The 19,896-nt window shown below is 42.9% G+C and overlaps 1 protein-coding gene and 1 long non-coding RNA gene across 2 annotated transcripts; both read right to left on the bottom strand.

The window, feature by feature from the left end:
- Positions 1–5,035: 5,035 nt before the first annotated feature.
- LOC307042940 (uncharacterized protein) lies at positions 5,036–10,289 on the bottom strand (the record flags this gene model as incomplete). Its single annotated transcript, XM_079687099.1, has 7 exons — positions 5,036–7,481; positions 7,580–7,707; positions 8,581–8,758; positions 8,866–9,198; positions 9,354–9,447; positions 9,532–9,668; positions 10,188–10,289. The coding sequence occupies 7 exons, from the start codon at positions 10,287–10,289 to the stop codon at positions 7,332–7,334; spliced, it is 1,122 nt and encodes a 373-aa protein (XP_079543225.1). The 3' UTR covers positions 5,036–7,331.
- Positions 10,290–10,490: 201 nt separating this feature from the next.
- On the bottom strand, positions 10,491–11,268 carry LOC307045434. Its single transcript, XR_013809911.1, has 3 exons — positions 11,171–11,268; positions 10,709–10,799; positions 10,491–10,625 (listed from the first exon to the last, which is right to left on the bottom strand). It is a non-coding gene; the product is annotated as an uncharacterized lncRNA (long non-coding RNA).
- Between the last annotated feature and the right edge of the window lie 8,628 nt (positions 11,269–19,896).

Here is a 19,896-nt window from a genome sequence, read left to right as displayed (position 1 = left end):
GCTGTGTCAAGCTGGGGCTCCCAACTGGACCTCACCATGGTCTCACCCGCGGAGGATGTCCTGGAGCTGGACTATGAGGAGGAGGAAGGAGAATACGCCCCGGAGTTTCTTCTTTCCGACTCAGACGAGGGCGAAGATGACATCTTCGTCTCGTCTGCCCAGGCTGCCAAGCCTGGGGCCATGTCCGCCTCCCCGGGCGAAGGCGAGCCACCGCTCCCCCCGCCTCAGCATGGACCTGCAGGCCGTGTGCCAACGCGCTGCATCCAAGCTGGACATCCCCTGGCCTGAAGCGGCCAGAGAGCCCTCCAGGTCTAGATACGAGGAAAGAACTTGCCCCAAGCCGCGAGGCTGACCAGGCAACTTCTCCCCGTATTTCCAGAGCTGCTGGACGAGGTGTCGGTCTCCTGGAGAGACCGCCCCTTCAGCAGCAAGGCCCCAATCCAGGGAGCCTCCTCTCTGGACTGTGAGGGCATGGAGAAGCTCGGGTTACTCCGCATGCCTCCTATGGAGCCGCTTGTGGCAGCCCACCTCCAACCGCGGTTGTCGGCGGCCCCCGAGCAGGAACCCCACACTGCCGACAAAGGCGGACCGGTTCAGTCCGCAATGACTGAACGGGCCTACAAAGCGGCTGCTTTGTCAGTCAGGGCGCTGAATGTCTCCTCCATGCTAACCCGCGTACCAAGCGGAGCTGTGTGCGGACATGACGGTGAAACCTGAACCGGCCGTGTGGGAGTAGATCATGGCGATCACAGACATTTGCCTCCGCGTACAGCGCTGTGCAGTCCAGGCCACAGGCAAATCGCTAGGGATGATGGTGGTGCAGGAGAGAGCCAGATGGCTGAACCTGACAAAACCTCCCCGACCGGGGAAAAGGAGGACGTGTTGGACATGCCAATCGTCCTGAGGGCATATTCGGCTCCGCTCTTGCCTCCATGCAACAACGGTGTGAGGCCAAGAAGAAGGAGGATGAAGCTCTCCAGCTTTGCCTCCCTCGGAAAGCCCAGCCGCCGCCCCCAACGGTCCTGCGACGGACCTTCTCCCAGGTTCCCCCGCACTCGGCCCTGTTCAAGGTCCCGAGATGGCAGAAGCCACAGCCCGCCCCCGGTCTCCCACCGAGACGCGAGGCGCGGACAAATTGGCCAAGAAAGTCCCCGGTCCCGGCAGCAGCCACACAGGCGCCGCCGACCCAGACTTTCAGTCACCAGGCGAGGAAGAAGAAGAGGGCAGCCTGACAGCCTTCCCTCCCCCCCTCGGGGAAAGGGCTGGAGGTTTCCTGTTCTCTTTCAGCCCTGGATCGTGTTCCGCACGTATCCAGCACCCATGTGTTTCCGGGGGACAACCACGCTCCCGCCTTCCCGCCGCCTCGGGTGATGACTGCACGTCATCCTCCAGTTCGCGCCATGAGGGAAGCAGACTTCACAACACTGACAACAGTTCCTGCCAGTCGTTCAAGTCACACAAACACACACAAGGGTCTAAAAATAAAATGTTTGCCACTGTTGCTTCCAGGCTTAAAGCCAAGGGCACAGTCGAAAATATTAAAAAGACAAATAATAATGTCAATAAACAGTCAGGTGACTGCCCCGCTTCTGAGAGTGGCTATGAACGCCTCTCTCGGAATGCGGACGGTGGCCGGGTCTGTGAACGCACCATCACCGCGCGCATGCGCAGTGTCGACCGAGGTTGTCACCCTAGAGCGCCACCGTGTTCAGACACTAGAGGGCGCCATAACACAACCAATGCGGTCACAGGGTGCAGACAACAGAGATATGGTGACATCCCCGCTCGCTCTGAGGAGCGAAAGGTGGAAAATGCTCACATGCTCTGCTTGGGTTTTCAAGACGATATCACGGGGCTACAGACTCCAATTCGCTGTCACCCCCCCTCGCTTATCGGGCATTGTGCAATCACATGCCCGGGGAGCGTCGGCTCACATTCTAGAGCAGGAGATTCTCTCGCTACTAGAAAAGAAAGCAATATCCATCGTACCCTCCAAACGGAGTCAGAGCGGCTTCTATTCCAAATATTTCCTCGTTCCCAAACGGGGAGGGAATGGAATTCGCCCCATCCTAGATTTAAGGGCTCTGAACGGGTATCTCAGAAAATACAAATTCCGGATGCTCACTCACACATCCCTGCTGCGTCTCGTGCGTCAGGACGATTGGTTCACATCAATCGACCTGAAAGACGCGTATTTTCACATCCCAGTATATTATCCACACAGGAAATATCTGAGGTTCGCTTTTCAGGGTGTCTGTTACGAGTACAGAGTGCTTCCCTTCGGTCTGTCTCTCAGCCCACGGGTGTTTGTGCGATGTACGGAAGCAGCGATAGCCCCGTTAAGACAACAGGGTATTCGCCTGGCAACCTATTTAGACGACTGGCTCCTTCTGGCACAGTCGGAGCAGGAGGCTATTATGCAGACGAATATCCTCATGAAACACTTGCTCGACCTGGGTTTTGTAATAAACACAGAAAAGAGCATGTTGTCCCCAGCCCAGTCGGTGCTCTTCCTGGGCTTACGCCTGAGCTCGGTGCCCTTCACAGCCCGCCTGTCAGCGGAGAGAGTGAGAGCCTTCAGGGCTTGCCTCGCTCGTTTCCAGCCACGCAAATATGTTCTCTTCAGATCGTGTCTGCGGTTACTGGGGCTCATGGCGTCAGCCATCCTAGTAGTACGTCTGGGCCGCTTACACATGAGGGAATTTCAGCGCTGGGTAGCTGCCCTCAGACTAAACCCCGCGCGTCATGGCGCGCGGAGAGTGATGGTCACTGTGCACTGCGTAACGGCGCTACGCCACTGGCTGCACCCGACTTTCCTGGTGCGAGGCGTGCCTATGGGTGCTGTCTTATCGCGGAAGGTGGTCACCACGGACGCATGTCTGACGGGCTGGGGGGGCATATACGAAGGTCGACCTGTGAGGGGTCTCTGGAGCAGAGACCTCCAATGGTCACACATAAATTATCTGGAGCTCTTAGCTGTGTTTCTCACCCTAAGACGCTTTCTGCCTTTTCTCAGGGGACATCATGTCCTCGTGAGGACAGACAACACGACCACAATATCGTATATAAACCGCCAAGGGGGTTTGCGTTCTCTACAGTTACACATGCTGGCACGCAAACTGATCTTATGGAGCTGCGGACGTCTCCTCTCTCTGAGAGCGACACACGTACCGGGAGTGATGAACCTCGGGGCAGATCTGCTGTCCAGAGGTGCACCACTATACGCAGACTGGACTCTACATCCAACGATTGTGAGTCAGCTGTGGGTGCGTTACGGCCGGGCCGCGGTAGATCTGTTCGCATCAAAAGAAAATGCTCAATGTCAGCTGTTCTTTTCAATGCGCGATCTAAATGCACCGTTAGGCGTGGACGCGCTCGCGCACGTTTGGCCCCCGGCCCTTCTGTACGCGTTCCCACCCCTGGCTCTAATACCTCCAACTCTGGCCAGAGTGAGAGAACAACGCCACACACTGATCCTGATAGCTCCACACTGGCCTGCAATGTACTGGCTGGCGGAGATATATCAGCTGCTGTGCGGACAGCCGTGGCAGCTCCCGCTACGCAGGGACATACTATCTCAGGCGGGGGGGATGATTTTTCACCCACACCCAGAGCGCCTGGCGCTATGGGCCTGGCCCGTGAGTGGTATAACCTGAGTACAGTGGGGCTCCCTCAGGAAGTGATAAACACTATTCAGAGTGCAAGGGCTTCCTCCACCAGGTCTCTCTATGACTGTAAGTTGAGGGTGTTTGAGGAGTGGTGTCTTCAAAAGAAACACATCTCTTTTCAATGCCCTGTCGGTGTGATTCTATCATTTCTACAGGATCTGATTGATAAACACAGAGCTTTCTCCACGATCAAAGTGTACCTGGCTGCTATTGCCGCATGCCATGTGGGCTTTGGGGGAAAGACGGCTAGCCAACATCCCTTGGTCTGCCGTTTTATGAAAGGGGCTCGCCGGCTCCTCCCCGTTTCCAGGTCATTGGTGCCCCTGTGGGACTTGACAGTGGTTTTAGATGGGCTCGCTCGAGCTCCATTTGAACCCCTGGAAGACGCTGACATGAAGCACCTGTCACTGAAGACAGTGTTGTTACTGGCTCTGGCATCTGCCAAACGAGTCAGTGATATTCACGCGCTCTCTGTGCATCCTTCGTGTACTCAGTTTGCCCCGGGGCAAACGAGAGTATTGCTGAAGCCCAACCCGGCCTTTGTGCCTAAGGTGGTTGGCTCATGCACTCCCATTGACCTTGAGGCATTTCCTTCACCGCTAGGTTCCTCTGGGGAACAGCGGCCGAATTTGCTTTGCCCGGTTCGTGCTTTGCGCACTTATATGGACAGGTCGAAAGAGTTTCGGTGCAATGACCAACTCTTTGTATCTTGGGCTAACCCTCATAAGGGCAAGCCCGTTACCAGGCAACGGCTCTCCCACTGGATTGTGGAGGCGATTGCTCTGGCTTATACGAGCCAGGGTTTGCAGGCACCAACGGGCCTGCGCGCTCATTCTACTCGTGGATTGGCTACATCCTGGGCTTTGTTCAAGGGTGTTTCCATTCAAGACATTTGTGCAGCAGCGAGCTGGTCCTCGCCGCTCACTTTTGTCCGCTTTTACAGGCTAGATGTTTCTGCTCCAAGTGTGGCCCGCGCAGTGCTGGGCCCCGTATTGGGACAGGGTTCTACCTGTTAAGTTCTGTTTTTGTGTTGGTGATTTTCGAGATAAGCATGTCTGGCAATGCGGGAGTCTCAATATCCCATAGTGAGACATTGAACGGAGTGTTATGAATGAGAACTATAGGTTACTTACGTAACCCCAGTTCTCAGAGTAACATGAAGTGAGATGTCTCACCTGACGGCCCTTCTTGCTGAGGCGAAGCGAGAAGAGGTGCTTATTTTGAATGACGCCTGCGTCGTGGCGCAAGCTACTTATAGGGTTGGTGGATTCCCTGACGTTGGCGTCAAGATCACCAGCCAATCAGGATTGGCGTAATGAGATTGATGCTTCTGGTGCATACGCGTTGAGGCGCATCCCATAGTGAGACATCTCACTTCATGTTACTCTGAGAACTGGGGTTACGTAAGTAACCTATAGTTTCAAGTACACACATTTTAACTGGACCAGACTGAACTGGTTTTAAAGTCAAGCATTCCCAATGATAAGCTAATGCAAACTGGTGTTTTTTCGCAAGTGATACTGTCAAATTCTTGAAGTTCTTTACCCAATCTTTGAAAAATGTGTGTTTCGCTTCGAACCTCATAGTCCAAATGTGAATAAGTGGTCCAATTTTCCGAATGCACCTCGGATAATGGACCATGAAATGATGTTTTGGAATCAGGTCGTTTGAAGGGTACAGTTCTTTAAAGAGTTGGTGGTGTTCAATGATAAGGTGCTTTAAATACACAGTCATCCCTTTGGTGATAGAGTAAGAGAACACAATGTTTATAATGTTCAGCAACAAGAGCAATAAGTGCCAGTGCAAGTCATCCTCTGGTACCAAGTCGCCAAATATCAGAGGTATGTTTGTGATCAAACAGTGTTTGTGATGCATTGAACCCTATTCCATTTCCTACACCATCAAGGTTAATATTTGTTGGCTTGTTTTTCTTTTCCAAATAGCCATAGTTAAAAGAATACACCCTGTTTAACAAGGTTTCTTTAGACATGACATTTTTAATTAAATACTCAAATAGCAGTTTGACCTCATATTGACCAAACCCTTCCAAAATGTCATGCATGATGTCGACACCAACATTTTCTGCAATATTGAAATATTGCAAAGTATTTAGTATGCTCTTTCTATTGATGCCAAATGAAGAGGTTAATGTTGGATCTTCTGCCAAGTTGGTATAATGTTGATCATTCAAAATTGCTGATTTTAAAGTCAAATGTGGGTGGTCTTCTGAGAAAACTGACTGCGATGAAGATTTATCAATTATGCAAACTCTACAGTAATAATTTGCACTAAATGACTCCATGAATCCAAGAATTCTATACCCAAGTTATCACCAGTAACTTGTGCAAGAGTGCCACGTACAAAAACTTCAGAAAATGGGACAGCAACTCCAATAGTCTCCAATCTTTTCAAGTCTTTTACTAAAGGTTTCAGTATTTCATCGATTCCGTATTTCTTAGCATCTTGTGCATGAAACAATGATACCAGATGAATGTTCATAAGGGCAGAATTCACCCTGGGATTAAGATTTCTAAGGATGAAGTATAGGCAGCCAACTTTATGTATACCTTTTTTTTTTTTACCAAGAGGATTTGCACACTCAAAATCATCATAGTACAATTGGATTTGGAGGGCAAACTTACTACTTGAAAACAAAGGATGACTTTTAAAGTAGCTTCCATCACAGAAATCTTCATATGTGTCACTTTGAGTGCATGTTTGCATCATTTCACATATATTTTCATTCTTGAAAATAAACTGCAGTGTTTTCAGTATGGGAATATAAATGAATTTGTCATTTATTGGAACTTGCTCATAAGTTCCACTTTTGCTGTTTCGTCTGGCATCATACCTTACACCTAGGCGTAGTTCAACTGGCTGTACTATATCCCATTTTTCCCCAAAATATTTCTTCCATTTGGTATCAGAATTCAACTGGCTGAAAGGGTTGTCCATACTATTAAATAGCTCTTCAATAGCTGAGGGATTGTCGGCCGGGAGAAAGTGTAATACTTGTTCCTGAATAGTAGACTGCAAATCTCCCACAAATTCCTGTAAATTCTCAATTGTAGAGAGAACAACCGTATTTGGAACACCGCTTCCCAAAAGTTTGGCTATAATGGAGGCACCCATATCTTTGCTGTGAGTTGATAGTGAAGGGCCTGCTTCAATATTTTGACATTGAGAAGAAGTAGAGGGTGTTTCATCATTCATGCACTGAGAATGATCATGCTGTTGGATGACATGGTTGGAAGGGGTGTCTTGAGGCCCACAGGACTCGTCAGAATGAGCATGTATCTTAATAAGATGTTTTCTAAATCCAGAATAACTTGAGAATTGCAAGCAACATCCTGTTTGCCCACAATTTAGTCTCAAGTTTTTACCAGGATACATTCCATGAATTACTTTAAGGTGTCTGATCAAAAGTAAAGCTGTATCAAAAGATGAAGCACAGAGGAAACATCCAAACATGTGTGCTGCATTAGTTAATTACTGCTTGTTCAAGAGCTTTGCTCTCAACTCTTTGACTTTTGGAGTTTCTACTGTTGTGCCAATGTCAATATCGTACAGAGAAGTCTGCAGAAATGTGTACAGGCTGGACAGAGCATCATCATATGTCACACTAAAAGCAAAGTGGAACTTGAAAAGCTCATCAAATGCACCCTAGGATGTACATGACTGACAAGGAAGAAGCTTTTTGTCCAAGACGATGTAGAAGCTGAAAACCTGTGCCTTTGAAGTGCCTGTGGCCAGAAGATAAGGCTGGTGGGTTCCCTCGATGGTCATCATGTGATCCTCAAGGCTCTTGCAGGACTGAAACAAAATGAAAAGCATTTTCGTACAAGCCATTAGTTTTAAAATGATTGGACAAACCACAATATTTGGAATTGGGACGCATTGTCTTGACAAACCTTGTGAAAAATCACCAGATGATCTATTGCCTCTCTGACACTGATTTTCTTGGCCCGCTTCCTCCCAGCTGGTTGTGGAGTGAGAAGATGCAGCACGACAAGAAGAGAAGCCATGTCGCTGTCCCACTCTGCAGACAGTGGAAATCATCTTAACATTTCTACATTGTCATGGACAAGGTTACCACTATGAGGGGATGTCAGGGACATTATTCAGAAATACCATTCACATATAATTATGTAACTCTCACACGCCTAACTGAAACCAAAATCATGTATGGGAAACGCTCTCATAAACACACGTGAAACACTCATGTGTATACATGTACATATACATGTGAAATGCTCTCCCACACAATGTATACGAGAGCATTTCACTTGTGTATGAGAGCATTTCAAGTGTGTGTGTGTGTGTGTGTGTGTGTGTGTGTGTGTGTGTGTGTGTGTGTGTGTGTGTGTGTGTGTGTGTGTGTGTGTGTGTGTGTGTGTGTGTGTGTGTGTGTGTGTGTGTGTGTGTGTGTGTGTGTGTGTGTGTGTGTGTGTGTGTGTGTGTGTGTGTGTGTATGAGCATTTCACGTGCGTGTGTGTGAGAGCATTTCACACGTGTTTTTGAGAGAACATTTCACAGGTGTATATGAGAGTGTTTCATATGTGTATGTGAATAACTTTTAAATTCAGTTGTGTCATTTCAAATGTGTGTTTTTAAATGATTTGTTTCTGTTTGTGAGAGTGTTTCTTAATTGTTTGTGAACGGTATCTCTGAATAATGTCCCTAACGGGAACAACAACACAACAACATGATGCACAGCATACAGGATGTAGATGATATTGTCAGAGAGGAATGTACAATTGAACTTTAAAGTTCAATTGACATCACATCAAGTCATCCCGATTACATCAATAATGTTAAAGTACTTTTCTTAGTGAAAATATCAGAAATGATCCCCATCCTAATATTCAAGACCATATTACTACACTTATGGAGTATGACTGTATGAAAGCACCTGGCTCATCGGTGTCAGATGCTTCATTCAGTGTAGATTTCAGCTGATTTTTCAGAAAAGGAGTCTCTCTAAGGTCCCTGGCCTCTCGTAGGACTTTGTCTTTAAAACCGCTGTTCCATCTTTCCAGGAACCTGGATGCAGTTTCTGCTCCGAACATCAACGAGAAATCTTGCAGAATCTAATAAAAAAGAAAGTAAGATTATTATTATTATTATTATTATTATTACAATCATTTAATGTAAACCAAGTATTTTTCAAGGAGGGAATTCAAAATGTGTTACCTACCAGTCCCTTAGTGTCCAAGAAACGAGGAAACGTTTGAAGTATGTTGGCAGATTGCTGTTGGTCATGGATCATCTGTTGACGATAGTGGAAAGTTTCTCTCATCTTCTGGAAGACTAGGTCATGGTCAGTGGTGTGGTGAAGAAGAAATATGGCCTCCATACAGTCGTCTCCTGTTTGCAGGTCGTCTATGGAACCAAAACTTCTAGATGATGTTGGACCTCCTTTTAGCTCCACTCTGTCATGGAATGTTGACGTGGGTTTGGATTGGCGTTGCTCAGTCTTGACACGCCACTCGAGAAAGCCTTTGTTGCTCTGAATGTCATAGAAATGTTCCTAAAAAGAAAAGAGCGCTTCTGGTTGGAATGCAGACAATATCAGGTTTTTCATATATCTAATGCAAATATGCTGCTGCTTGTACACAAAAGACCAAATAACCTAAATGTGACCACTGCCATTATTTTAAAAAAATGGCAACAATGCAAACTCAAATATCCTTTTGTTGAGTAAGGGTCCTTCAGAGATGGGAAAAGTGACACAATCCCAAGGGCATGGAACTCCTTCGTCACTTTACTTAAACCTTGCCTGCAAAAACAAAATAATTGGTTTACAATAAGATGTTTCCCTCTATAAATGAATACTTCATGCCATTAAAGCCAAGGCTCTTACCCTTCCTTTTCACACATGTGAGCTACGATGATGTTCACCATTAGTCGCCTGGTGGAATCTTTCAGACTCCCAGTATCGTCGTACTCTTTGATCACGGTCAACCCTGCCGGCTTAGAAGTTAGAACCTGCTCCACCATCTAAACACAATTTATATGAAATAACAAAAAACAATTAACAAAATAGATCATGTGTAACCAACTACTCATCAAATCGATCATCAATAACAAAGCTTCTTCAATTCCATGAAACCAATTTGTTTAAACTTGCTTTCGTTCTCAGGCAAAGTAAAGAGTAAATTATATTTAAGTACAATTACATTTCTTGCTCGGGTAATGTCCCTCATAGGTTGAATCATTTCACATCCAGCATCACTTGTGTCACTGCTTAGGCCACTTGAGGTTGAGACAAACAATGTATCTGTACAACTTGGAGAAAAGGGACCTTCACCATGTTGCTGCAGGTTGGTAAGATCTGGGGATCACAATTAACATAAATTATCCATATGGCCCATTATACCAAATCAAATATGTTCCAGTTGCAATGTGCAAAAACTACAATTTACCGTTAGATCCCAACTTGCTCAATGAGCTACTTTTTATTTTATTAGAACAACTTTTTATTCATTTATTATGAACATTTACTATAACCCTGCCTACCACATGTTGTAAGTACACACATTCGGTCAGGTTGGAGCAGTCACCAGATTCTGTCAGGTTGGAGCAGTCACCAGATTCTGTCAGGTTGGAGCACTCATCCATGTTTTTGGATGAGTCTGCCAGTGGGAGGTCTGAAATGCACATGATACATTATAGATTTTACTCTGGAGAGAGAAAATTATGTGATTGCTGTTGGTTATTGGCGAGTACAGAATATGAAGAAAATCAGTTTCTTACACATAGAAAATACAAATCTCTCATAGCATTCCTGCAACAAAACAAAACCCAGAAATATCACCTTACCATAATCACTGTAGATGACAAAACAAATGTTTTGGACTGTTGCCACTTCAGGAAAGACATCCTCATCCACCTCTGTGCCTCGCTCATCAGTGACTTTCAGCATTGTGTTTTTTGGTATGAGAAACTTCTGTTGCACTGAAGCATAACAATAAACACTTAATTAAATAAACGACTTTTACTACCCCTTTAATGAATTCAACAACATAGACAACACTTACCTGCTCTGATGAAGTCTGAGAAGTGGACTTCGTCCAGTTTGACATATTTTGTTGTCCCTCCAAGTCTCACCTTCAGCAACATATTGACCAACTAAGGAAAAAAGAGATAGCTCTTACTTTAGCAACATGTTGACTGTCACTAACAAAATGATCTTGGGTAGCCATATGGTAATATTATTTCATAAGCATTTTAAGGTAGCCTATTCTAGACTATTCGCGAGCCTACATCATCAGGTTGGGCAATTAAGAACAGTTTTGGGATATTTATTTGAAAAAATTAATGAGTTAGATGTTAACAGTTACTTTAAAAAAAGGTATCCCTTACTTTACTTCGTTATTTACTGCTGAAAGTAATTAGTTACACTACTAGTAACAGTAGTTTTGGATTACTCTGTAACATCACCTGAGATGCAACATAACAACCTCTATTTTATTTGAAAATCAACCGCGTTTTCTTTTAACCGTTGAAACGGGGAATCATCGTCTCCATGCTGGAGGGAAATGTTGGTTCAACCAGCCTCTTTATTCCCTGCCATTTCTGCTCCGGTCTCCTGCATTAACGGTACGTCTACACTACAGGCATCAAAAAATGCTTTCAACGCTTCGCCCATTCACTTGAATGGGGTGACGTAGAAGATTTTTAATTTTCGCCGAACTGCATTGTGGGGAGCATGGCATGGCTTTGCAAGCATCACGAGCATCTATCGGCATCAAAAGTTGAACAATGTTCAACTTTTGAGGCTCGATGCTTGGCATCAGCCAATCAAATCCCGTTTATGCAAATCCCGCCAGTGCAAGCGCAGCCAATCAAACCGCGTGCAAGCTGGGAGAGCCAGACCGCAGTTCATTTCCTCATATTCCAAACGAGATATTACGGTAGCAAATCACCCGGTTCTTTACGACCGGAACTATTTACCGGGATACAAACCGGAGGAACCAGGCATGGAGGGCGGTGGCAGAGACAGTGGGTGAAACTGATAGTTTTTTCGCCTGTTTGGAGAGTTTATATCCAGTTTACTTCGTTTTAACATTGCTATTGCTTTGTATGTCGGGGGCGGGAGATTCATGGGATTGGTTGCTCGCAAAAAATCGCCAAGCTTCAGACACGCCCAGCTTCAAGATTTTTTGATGCCTGTAGTGTAGATGGGCCGAGTGTAGCGCAGCGAAAAGGGACGTTTGCTTTATTTTTCTTTCCTCCCGTCATGCAGATAGTTAAAGTCGAAGACCATAAAAGTAACGAGCTAATTTCGTGCTTTGTTTGCGCCTTACACTTATAAAGTCGCCATTTACTTTGTAGTGTTACTAGCTAGTTGTTACGTCAACAAAAATGTCCGGGAAAGTACGTCACCTCGTCCACATTCCCTCAATGTAGGTCGCGGGACTCGTCCGGTACCGTCGTAGCCGTTCAATCTAATGTTTAATGCAAAGGAAAAGGCATTTTCGGTGTTGAAAGAACAACAAACTAAACTTTAAGCTAACACAAAAGAAACAGATATGACGACTATAAAGCTAATTTGCATTAGCCTAAATCATGTCCATGTTCAACACGTCTATGGCAAGCATTCAATTCAACAGCTAGTTAAACTTGCTAAATTCGTCTTAGCGAAAATAAACACATTAACTTTACAATGACAGAAAATATAGTTTGAGATGTATAACAGCACTTACCTTCCCCGGGACGGAGTCCAAGTGAAGCCGCGTGGTCCCGCGGCAGCAGAGCAGTTGTGAATAAACACCAGGGTAGTGTTCTGTCACGCTTCTGTGACCCAGTGACTGAACCCCGAAATATTACTCCGCCTACGAGTATCCCTTAACACAAACGGTAGTCTAAATTCGAAATGAACTCCCAAAATCTAACCCTTTCACACTTTTTTGTCTAACTACCAATTATTTTACCCCAGAAATTTGCTGTGTATGATTTACTATTATCAATCTATCAATCAATCAATCAATCAATCAATCAATCAATCAATGTTTATTTATATAGCCCAATATCACAAATGTTAATTTTGTCTCAGTGGACTTCACAGTTTGTACAGAATATCAGTATGACAATACGACACCCTCTGTCCTTGGACCCTCACATCGTACAAGGAAAAAATTCCAGAGAAACCCCCACAGTTTAAAGGGAACATGGGAGAAACCTCAGGGAGAGCAACAGAGGAGGGATCCCTCTCCCAGGAGGGACAGACGTGCAATAGATGCCAAATGTTTGGAAATGCATGTGTCTTTAATAAGAAGATGAATCCAGGAGGATGTCAGAAGTCCTGTAGGAGCCATCAGGGAAGTAGTATGACGAGAGTCAGGCAGGACCGCAGAGACAGGTTCAGCCACGACTCAAAGTCCAGGACTTAGATCCAGTACTCAGGATAGAGGATCCAGGACACACGACCACAGCAACAGGATTAGCCTCGACTCAGGATCCCGGCGTATATATAGACACACAAAAAAAAGAGATTTGGGGGAAACTGGGTTAATCGGAACATGAGAGTACACAGGTACAAACAGACAGAAAGACGGAGTAAGGTCCCCCCCCAACTATTAACTTACTATTGCCATGTATCTTGTGTCTTTGCTGAACAATGTTATTGCTTTCTTATGTGACATGATATGTGAAAATTTGATCTTTTTGGCTTTGGATTATAAATTAAAGTAATCCTAACTAAATAATTGATAATTGAAATTAAGTCCAAAATTATGATCTCATTTACATTTTTAATATTGCCAAATACACGATGCCTAAATAGACATCAGGGCGGACTTTATTTGAGGGATCAGAAAGATGATTGATGCATGAGCACCAAATGGTTAATAAAGAGGATTTCACATAGGCCATTAATCATACGTTATGTATCAGTGTAAACGACGGAACAGGTCACCACTTTATTTGAAGGGGCACAAACATGCTCAAGGTTGAGGTGGTTTGGGCACCTAGTTAGGATGCCACCTGGGCGCCTCCCTAGGGAGGTGTTCCAGGCACGTCCAGCTGGGAAAAGACCAAGGGGTAGACCTAGAACCAGATGGAGGGATTATATCTCTTCGCTGGCTTGGGAGCGCCTTGGGATCCCCCAGTCAGAGCTGGTTGATGTGGCCAGGGAAAAGAAAGTTTGGGGCTCTCTGCTGGAACTGCTACCTCCGCGACCCGACCACGGATAAGCGGGAGAAGATGGATGGATGGATGGATGGACAAACATGATGAAGTAATGACAAAGCCATGCTTAGTTAATCATGATTACAACGCTTGGAATTGCTGTGACAGCAGTTTTTGGGCCTGTCCCTTTAACTGCAGATCTATATGAAGAAGACATGAACAACTCAGAAGTCATGATGATTGAGATACCTTAGTTGATGCATTAATGAAGGTATTGTTCCTGCATTAAGTCATGCATGAGATACTATTAATCCTTGTACATTACTGATAGTTCATGAAGTACTACATGAATGAATTCATGCTTTTTCATGCATTAAGTCATGCATGAATTCATGATGATTAATATACCCTTACCATAAAGTGTTACCGTAACTCCTAAATAAATCTGTAAAGTAAATATAGTGGAATCAAAAGTACAAAATTGGCTTTCAAAATGTTTCGAGTAGTATGAAATTAAAATACTCAAGTAAAGTACAAGTACTTCAAATGTCTACTTAAGTCCAATACTAAAGTTAATGTACTTAGTTTCTTTCCAACACTGAAAATAATTCGGTACAAGTTGTTCTAGGTTTAACTGAAGGCAGGTTAAAAGCAGCAGTGAAACAGTAAGGACAAAAAGTATATATATATTTTTTTCTCATTAACTTTCAACAGTTATCTGCCACATTGTCATATATAAGGTTCCTGAAAGGAGGCTCAAAGCAGGAGAAAGCATTATCCTACTTTATGCCGCTCAGTTTATTATTTCAATATATAGGGCTCTGCCTGCCAGAAACCTTCAAGTTGTGTTGGAGAGCAGAGATGAGATCAGACTCAGGAAGCATTGCTGAAGCGTATGACTACCCCCGTAATCCCTGCTTCAATTCACACCATCCGTCTCATTTTACAGTGGCTGATCATTTGTCTTGTATTTGCCAACCTTTTTCCCTCAGCCAAGCATGAAGTAGGCTCCGATCTGCACGTACGCAAGGAAGGTTCGGGGATGGACTCGCTTCTGTGCTCTCAAGTCAGACCTTCACATCTCTTGAGTACTATTTATTTTAGGACGCCAGAAATGTACATGCACTGTTCACATTATGACGGCGTCCAAAGTTTATGTGTATATCTTGATGATTTGACCATTGGGGTCACGGTCGGATCAGCTAATATAGAGGACAATTACTTTAGAGTTAAGAGGAAGGGAAAGGTAGTAGTAAGTAGATTTATATTTGTATGGGTTCTTAAAAGGCCATGCTGGCAAGCTGTTCGATTCAAGATTCAAGATTCAAAGGCTTTTATTGACATTCGTACATAGTTACAGTGTAGTTATGACAACGAAAATCTTAGGTCACAGGCTCCTCCAACAGTGCAACACAATAAAACTGATCAAATAGTGCAATTAAATATAGATAACATAGGTTAGAAATAGAGCAATAAGAGTCTATATACAAATAATTAGAATAAGATATATTAGATACATAATTTGTAAGTTGCAAACAGGTGAATGTTATACATGTTCAGCTGTTTAACAGTCAGATAGTTAGTGTTGGGCAAGAAGTGTGGGATTACAATTTAAAGGGGCCCTGTTATGCTAATGTTCAGGTTTCATATGTGTATTTTGTTCCTCTTTTTTGTGAGTAACAGGACTTCAGGAGTGCTTTTGTGCTGTTTTGTTTTGTATGTGTCAATCAAAGCTGCACGTCATATACAACTAATTTCCGCAAGCACTCAATAATAAGGTTATTTGGAAAACGGACATTGAATTCCAGTAATTATAGCACTAGAACTACATAAATACAAAGCTAATATATCGGAGAGTGGGACCACTTGTCGAAACAAAAGGCCTCGCTGTAGCTTGTTGCTTGGAAACAACTGTCAGTCCCATCTCATCTCTCTGCACTGTTCCTCTGAAGGTGAAGCCGATGTCTGATTTTTGCTCAGAAATTGCCTCTCTCTGTGTGTGATTAAAAAGTGTTGAAGTGGATTTTCAGTTCCATAAGTTGACTTATTTTTGTGGATAATTTCTATTTCTAAATGTATTTCCCTTTCATTTTATACAGGATGAAACAATTACTTCTTGCTTTATGCCGGAAGACCTTTGTCTTTGTGCCAGTTGCTGAGAGTATAATGACAACCTACAGAAAATGTATAAAATAAATAAATTCAAAAAAAAGAAAGTTCAATTATAATAATAGAAACATAATAGTAACAAATAATAATAATAGTATTTGCGTCAAATACTTAATTATTACTGCTAAATACCCAATTCTACCCCCTAAAAAAATTGAAAGTGAAAACTACATCTAAAGAATGAAGAAATAAAGTGAATTAACTGGATGTGTTTGATTTGAGTTGTTTTGTCATTGTTGTTAAACATATGAAATGTCATATAAAAGCATTCTGTAATTGTATTAAATTAAAAATGTACTATTGGATTGGAATTTCTGTTGATGAACGCATATCTATTGACCACCTGAACCATCTTTATTCAGAGAGATGACTCAACAGCAGCTGATGTTACAAACCAGCCGTGTCAAACATGGAAATAATGAAATCATCCATGATGAGTTGTGGCCGTGCCATGGTATCTATTTTGCTTTGTAGTATTCTCCTGGGAGTTTGAGGTTAGCTCCAAGAAATCTGCTTACTTCTCAGTAGCGTGTTACTACAATCCACGGGGGGGGTTGTTGTGCATTTGATGAATGCAGTCTGATGTGCCAGTGGTACTCTGGGATGAAAGGGGGAAGGATATCCATTCCGGTCAATCTGAGGAACAAGCAGCTTTATTTTTCATCTACAGGAAGTGGTGTCTGAATGCAGTGTGAACTTTCCAACAACCATGCACCACAACTGAGCTTTATGCATCTGCTGCTATCAGCCCACTTCTGATAATCTTTTCCTGACATCGGTGTCATCTGTACGAAATTACCAGAGTTAATTTAGCTGATTGTCTCCCCCCTCATATATTTAATAAGGATCAAAAACTACTAAAGACACGTGATAAACCATAGGAAAACTCAAAAGTAAAACTGGGCACCAGCTAGAGAATCTTACGCAGGGAAAAAGATCCAAAGTCCAGGCAAGAACTTGGTTATGTGCAGCTTTATTTAGATTATCCAAATCCAACAACAGTACAAAGACAACGATTTCCTATATTCTTTTCCTGTGGCTTTCCTTGTGTCTACTGGTAAAAAAAAACATTCCGGTGCGCTAATCCCATAGACACTTGTCTCCAATATAATCACCAGGAGCCAAAATCCCCCAGTGCCCAAACTTAAATATTACATTTCGAAGAACAACATATTTTGTAGCAGTTTTTCCACTGTGTTTGTTTAGTAATCCCCTCTGATCTGACATCGGAAAACCAAAACAAACATTGGCAGATTCCACCGTGGGGAATATCATTTATTGAGTTGTTTTTAAAGCATTGAAACAGTTTAAACAGTCAGAGATGGAAACAGAGATTGGTTTGTCTGAGTTTCTGTTTCTCCTTGAAAATGTAGGCACAATCTGTAATTTGAAGTTGGAATTGCAGCAAAGCGAGAAATGTTGATTGTTACTGAACTGAAGTGTGTTATTAGAGACCATATTAGAATAATCATAGTTTGATTTCACTGTGATCAATGTGAGAAAAGTGTCCTCCTTAGACCTCTAGGAAACACACGTTATCACTTTACAATAAGACTACCCGTATAAAGGATTCATAAAGGGTTCATAATTAAGTTATGAATTAGGTTGTAAACACTTTATTAATCATTAAGAACCATTTATAAACCAGTTCTAACATAGACATCAACGCAGGCTCACTATTTGGCAAGATGGCTAAGCCTTATATTGGCACTAGCTTACTTCGTCTTCTTCATCAGCCAACATCCTTGGTATCTGTTGTTCACTGAGTTGATTCTCCCCCCCATCCATCTTGATGTTTCTTGGCATCTCTTTAGGACCATTTATTTATGAGTTACTAACATTTATAACTGCCAAAAGGGAGCCTTCTAAAAAGTTATATTAAGCCTTAAAGTTATGCATAAATTAGGGCGTGGTCACATTGAGTAATTAAAACTGTGGGTTTTCTCTGGAAGTTTTTCCTTGTACGATGTGAGGGTCTAAGGACAGAGGGTGTCGTATTGTCATACTGATATTCTGTACAAACTGTGAAGTCCACTGAGACAAATGTAACATTTGTGATATTGGGCTATATAAATAAACATTGATTGATTGATTGATTGATTGAGTGACAGGTCTGTCCAGTGACTGCTGCTGTTAGCTTTCTGCTCTACTAGCAGCTCCGTGATGCTACAGGGGCTCTGCCTGTTCAGCTCATCCGGGGAACATAACTTGAACTCTGCCGTGTTTGTTGTGCTGGTGCCTTGTGGACTATTCTTAATGCTTATATCGGACTATTGTGACTCACTTTGGGGTTAAAACAGACGGTGCATGAATGCAGTTTTACGGTAAGTGAAATTTGAGTACTTTATTTATGTGTTGCTTATGTTTTTTAGTCAGCTAACGTTAATGAATGTTAAGGCTTGAGTTAGCATGTAGTAAGCAAGTGGTAGCTACATCTGTGCTAACGATGCTAATCGATAGAGAAGTGTTAAAATACTGTAGAACAAACGGCTTCTGTTTGAGGTTGGTATAATAAGGTCATCCTTGTAAGTTAGAGAGATATTTTATTAGGAAGGTAACTTTATGCATTGATAAGGTTAATTTAAATTTGCTATGATTGATTATGTAGACAAGCTAACGTCAAAGTAGTGTTGAAGAGCGGCCTGGTTTATGTGAAATTAACCTCACAATAAGATGTGTGTATATTACAAATATTAATGTCATATTTCAAGATGATTACTTAGATATTACAACATTTTTGGTTGAGCTGGAGTTCATTATTGAAGTTTACACATTAACGTCACAGTCATATCTGAAGAACAAACCCACACCTTGTTAATTAATTGTATAACCAAATTGGTATCAAATAAATAGTAAGCATTGGTAACGCCAATGCTGATAAAGTAAACTATTTCATTTGATTATTTGTGTCTGGGAGAAGATCTGTACCCAGTTCCTATTTTCGGCAGTTATAGACTGGGCTTTCTTGTACAAGAGAATAAAAAAAAAAAATCATCAATATGGACCATTACTGTATAATTATCCTTAAATTATGTTATACAATGCACCTAATAAACAAGTATGGCATTTTGAAACATGATGTGCAACAATGTTTACTGTAATTTGTGTGCATTTTGTTGTTAACTAAGATGATGTTATGATTTTTTTTTGTTAGTATGCACGTGGACACTTTGGACATACAAGAAGATACATAGATACATTCAATACATAGAAGGAAGAAATGGGTCTTCGGAATGATGGGAGTTAAAGACAACAGGCGGAGACTAGTGGAGAAACGATCAAGATGCCACCTTGTCCCTCTGATTAGACGGCATGTTAAGTCAGGAAGTAGCATTATTAGTGATGAGTGGAGGGCATACAGGAGAGTGCTGAGTAACATGGGGTACAACCACTACACCATAAACCACAGCAGGTGGCACCCCCAGACGGCAGTCATATCCAACATATAGAAAGAGCTTGGTCGACCGTCAAAGGAGATGTCCGTAGATTGAGAGGAAACCGTACAGAGAGTTTGTTGGAGGAACACCTCAAGGTTCTTGAATGGTCATCTTGGCTTGGCTCTGCTCACCCTGATGGACTGCTTGGACGCTTGTTCAAGGATATACACAAAGCCTTTCCAGTCTGAGTACCATTATGTCTTACCAAGTCTTTGATTTATGTCTGAGAAAAACTTTTATGTTTAAATATGTGTATCAGTCATACTAAACAGTCATTACTTTGAGTCCTAATGTGTGAATAAAATGTTTTGCTTGGCTCTTTTGCATCTTACTTTGCATTTCATGTGAAAAATGTGTATTAGGTCAGCAAAAATGTTGTAACTCATTCATAAATGGACATGTGTATTACACTTTTAAACAACGCACTCTTTCAGTTTATAAATGGTTGTAACTCATTAATAAATGGCAATGTGTTTCACACTTTACAATAA

This window comes from Notothenia rossii (assembly GCF_949606895.1).
Source record: "Notothenia rossii genome assembly, chromosome: 6".
NCBI classification, from domain to species: Eukaryota; Metazoa; Chordata; class Actinopteri; order Perciformes; family Nototheniidae; genus Notothenia; species Notothenia rossii.
Note: the sequence above shows the minus strand (reverse complement) of the source record. Positions and strands in the feature narration are given on the sequence as shown.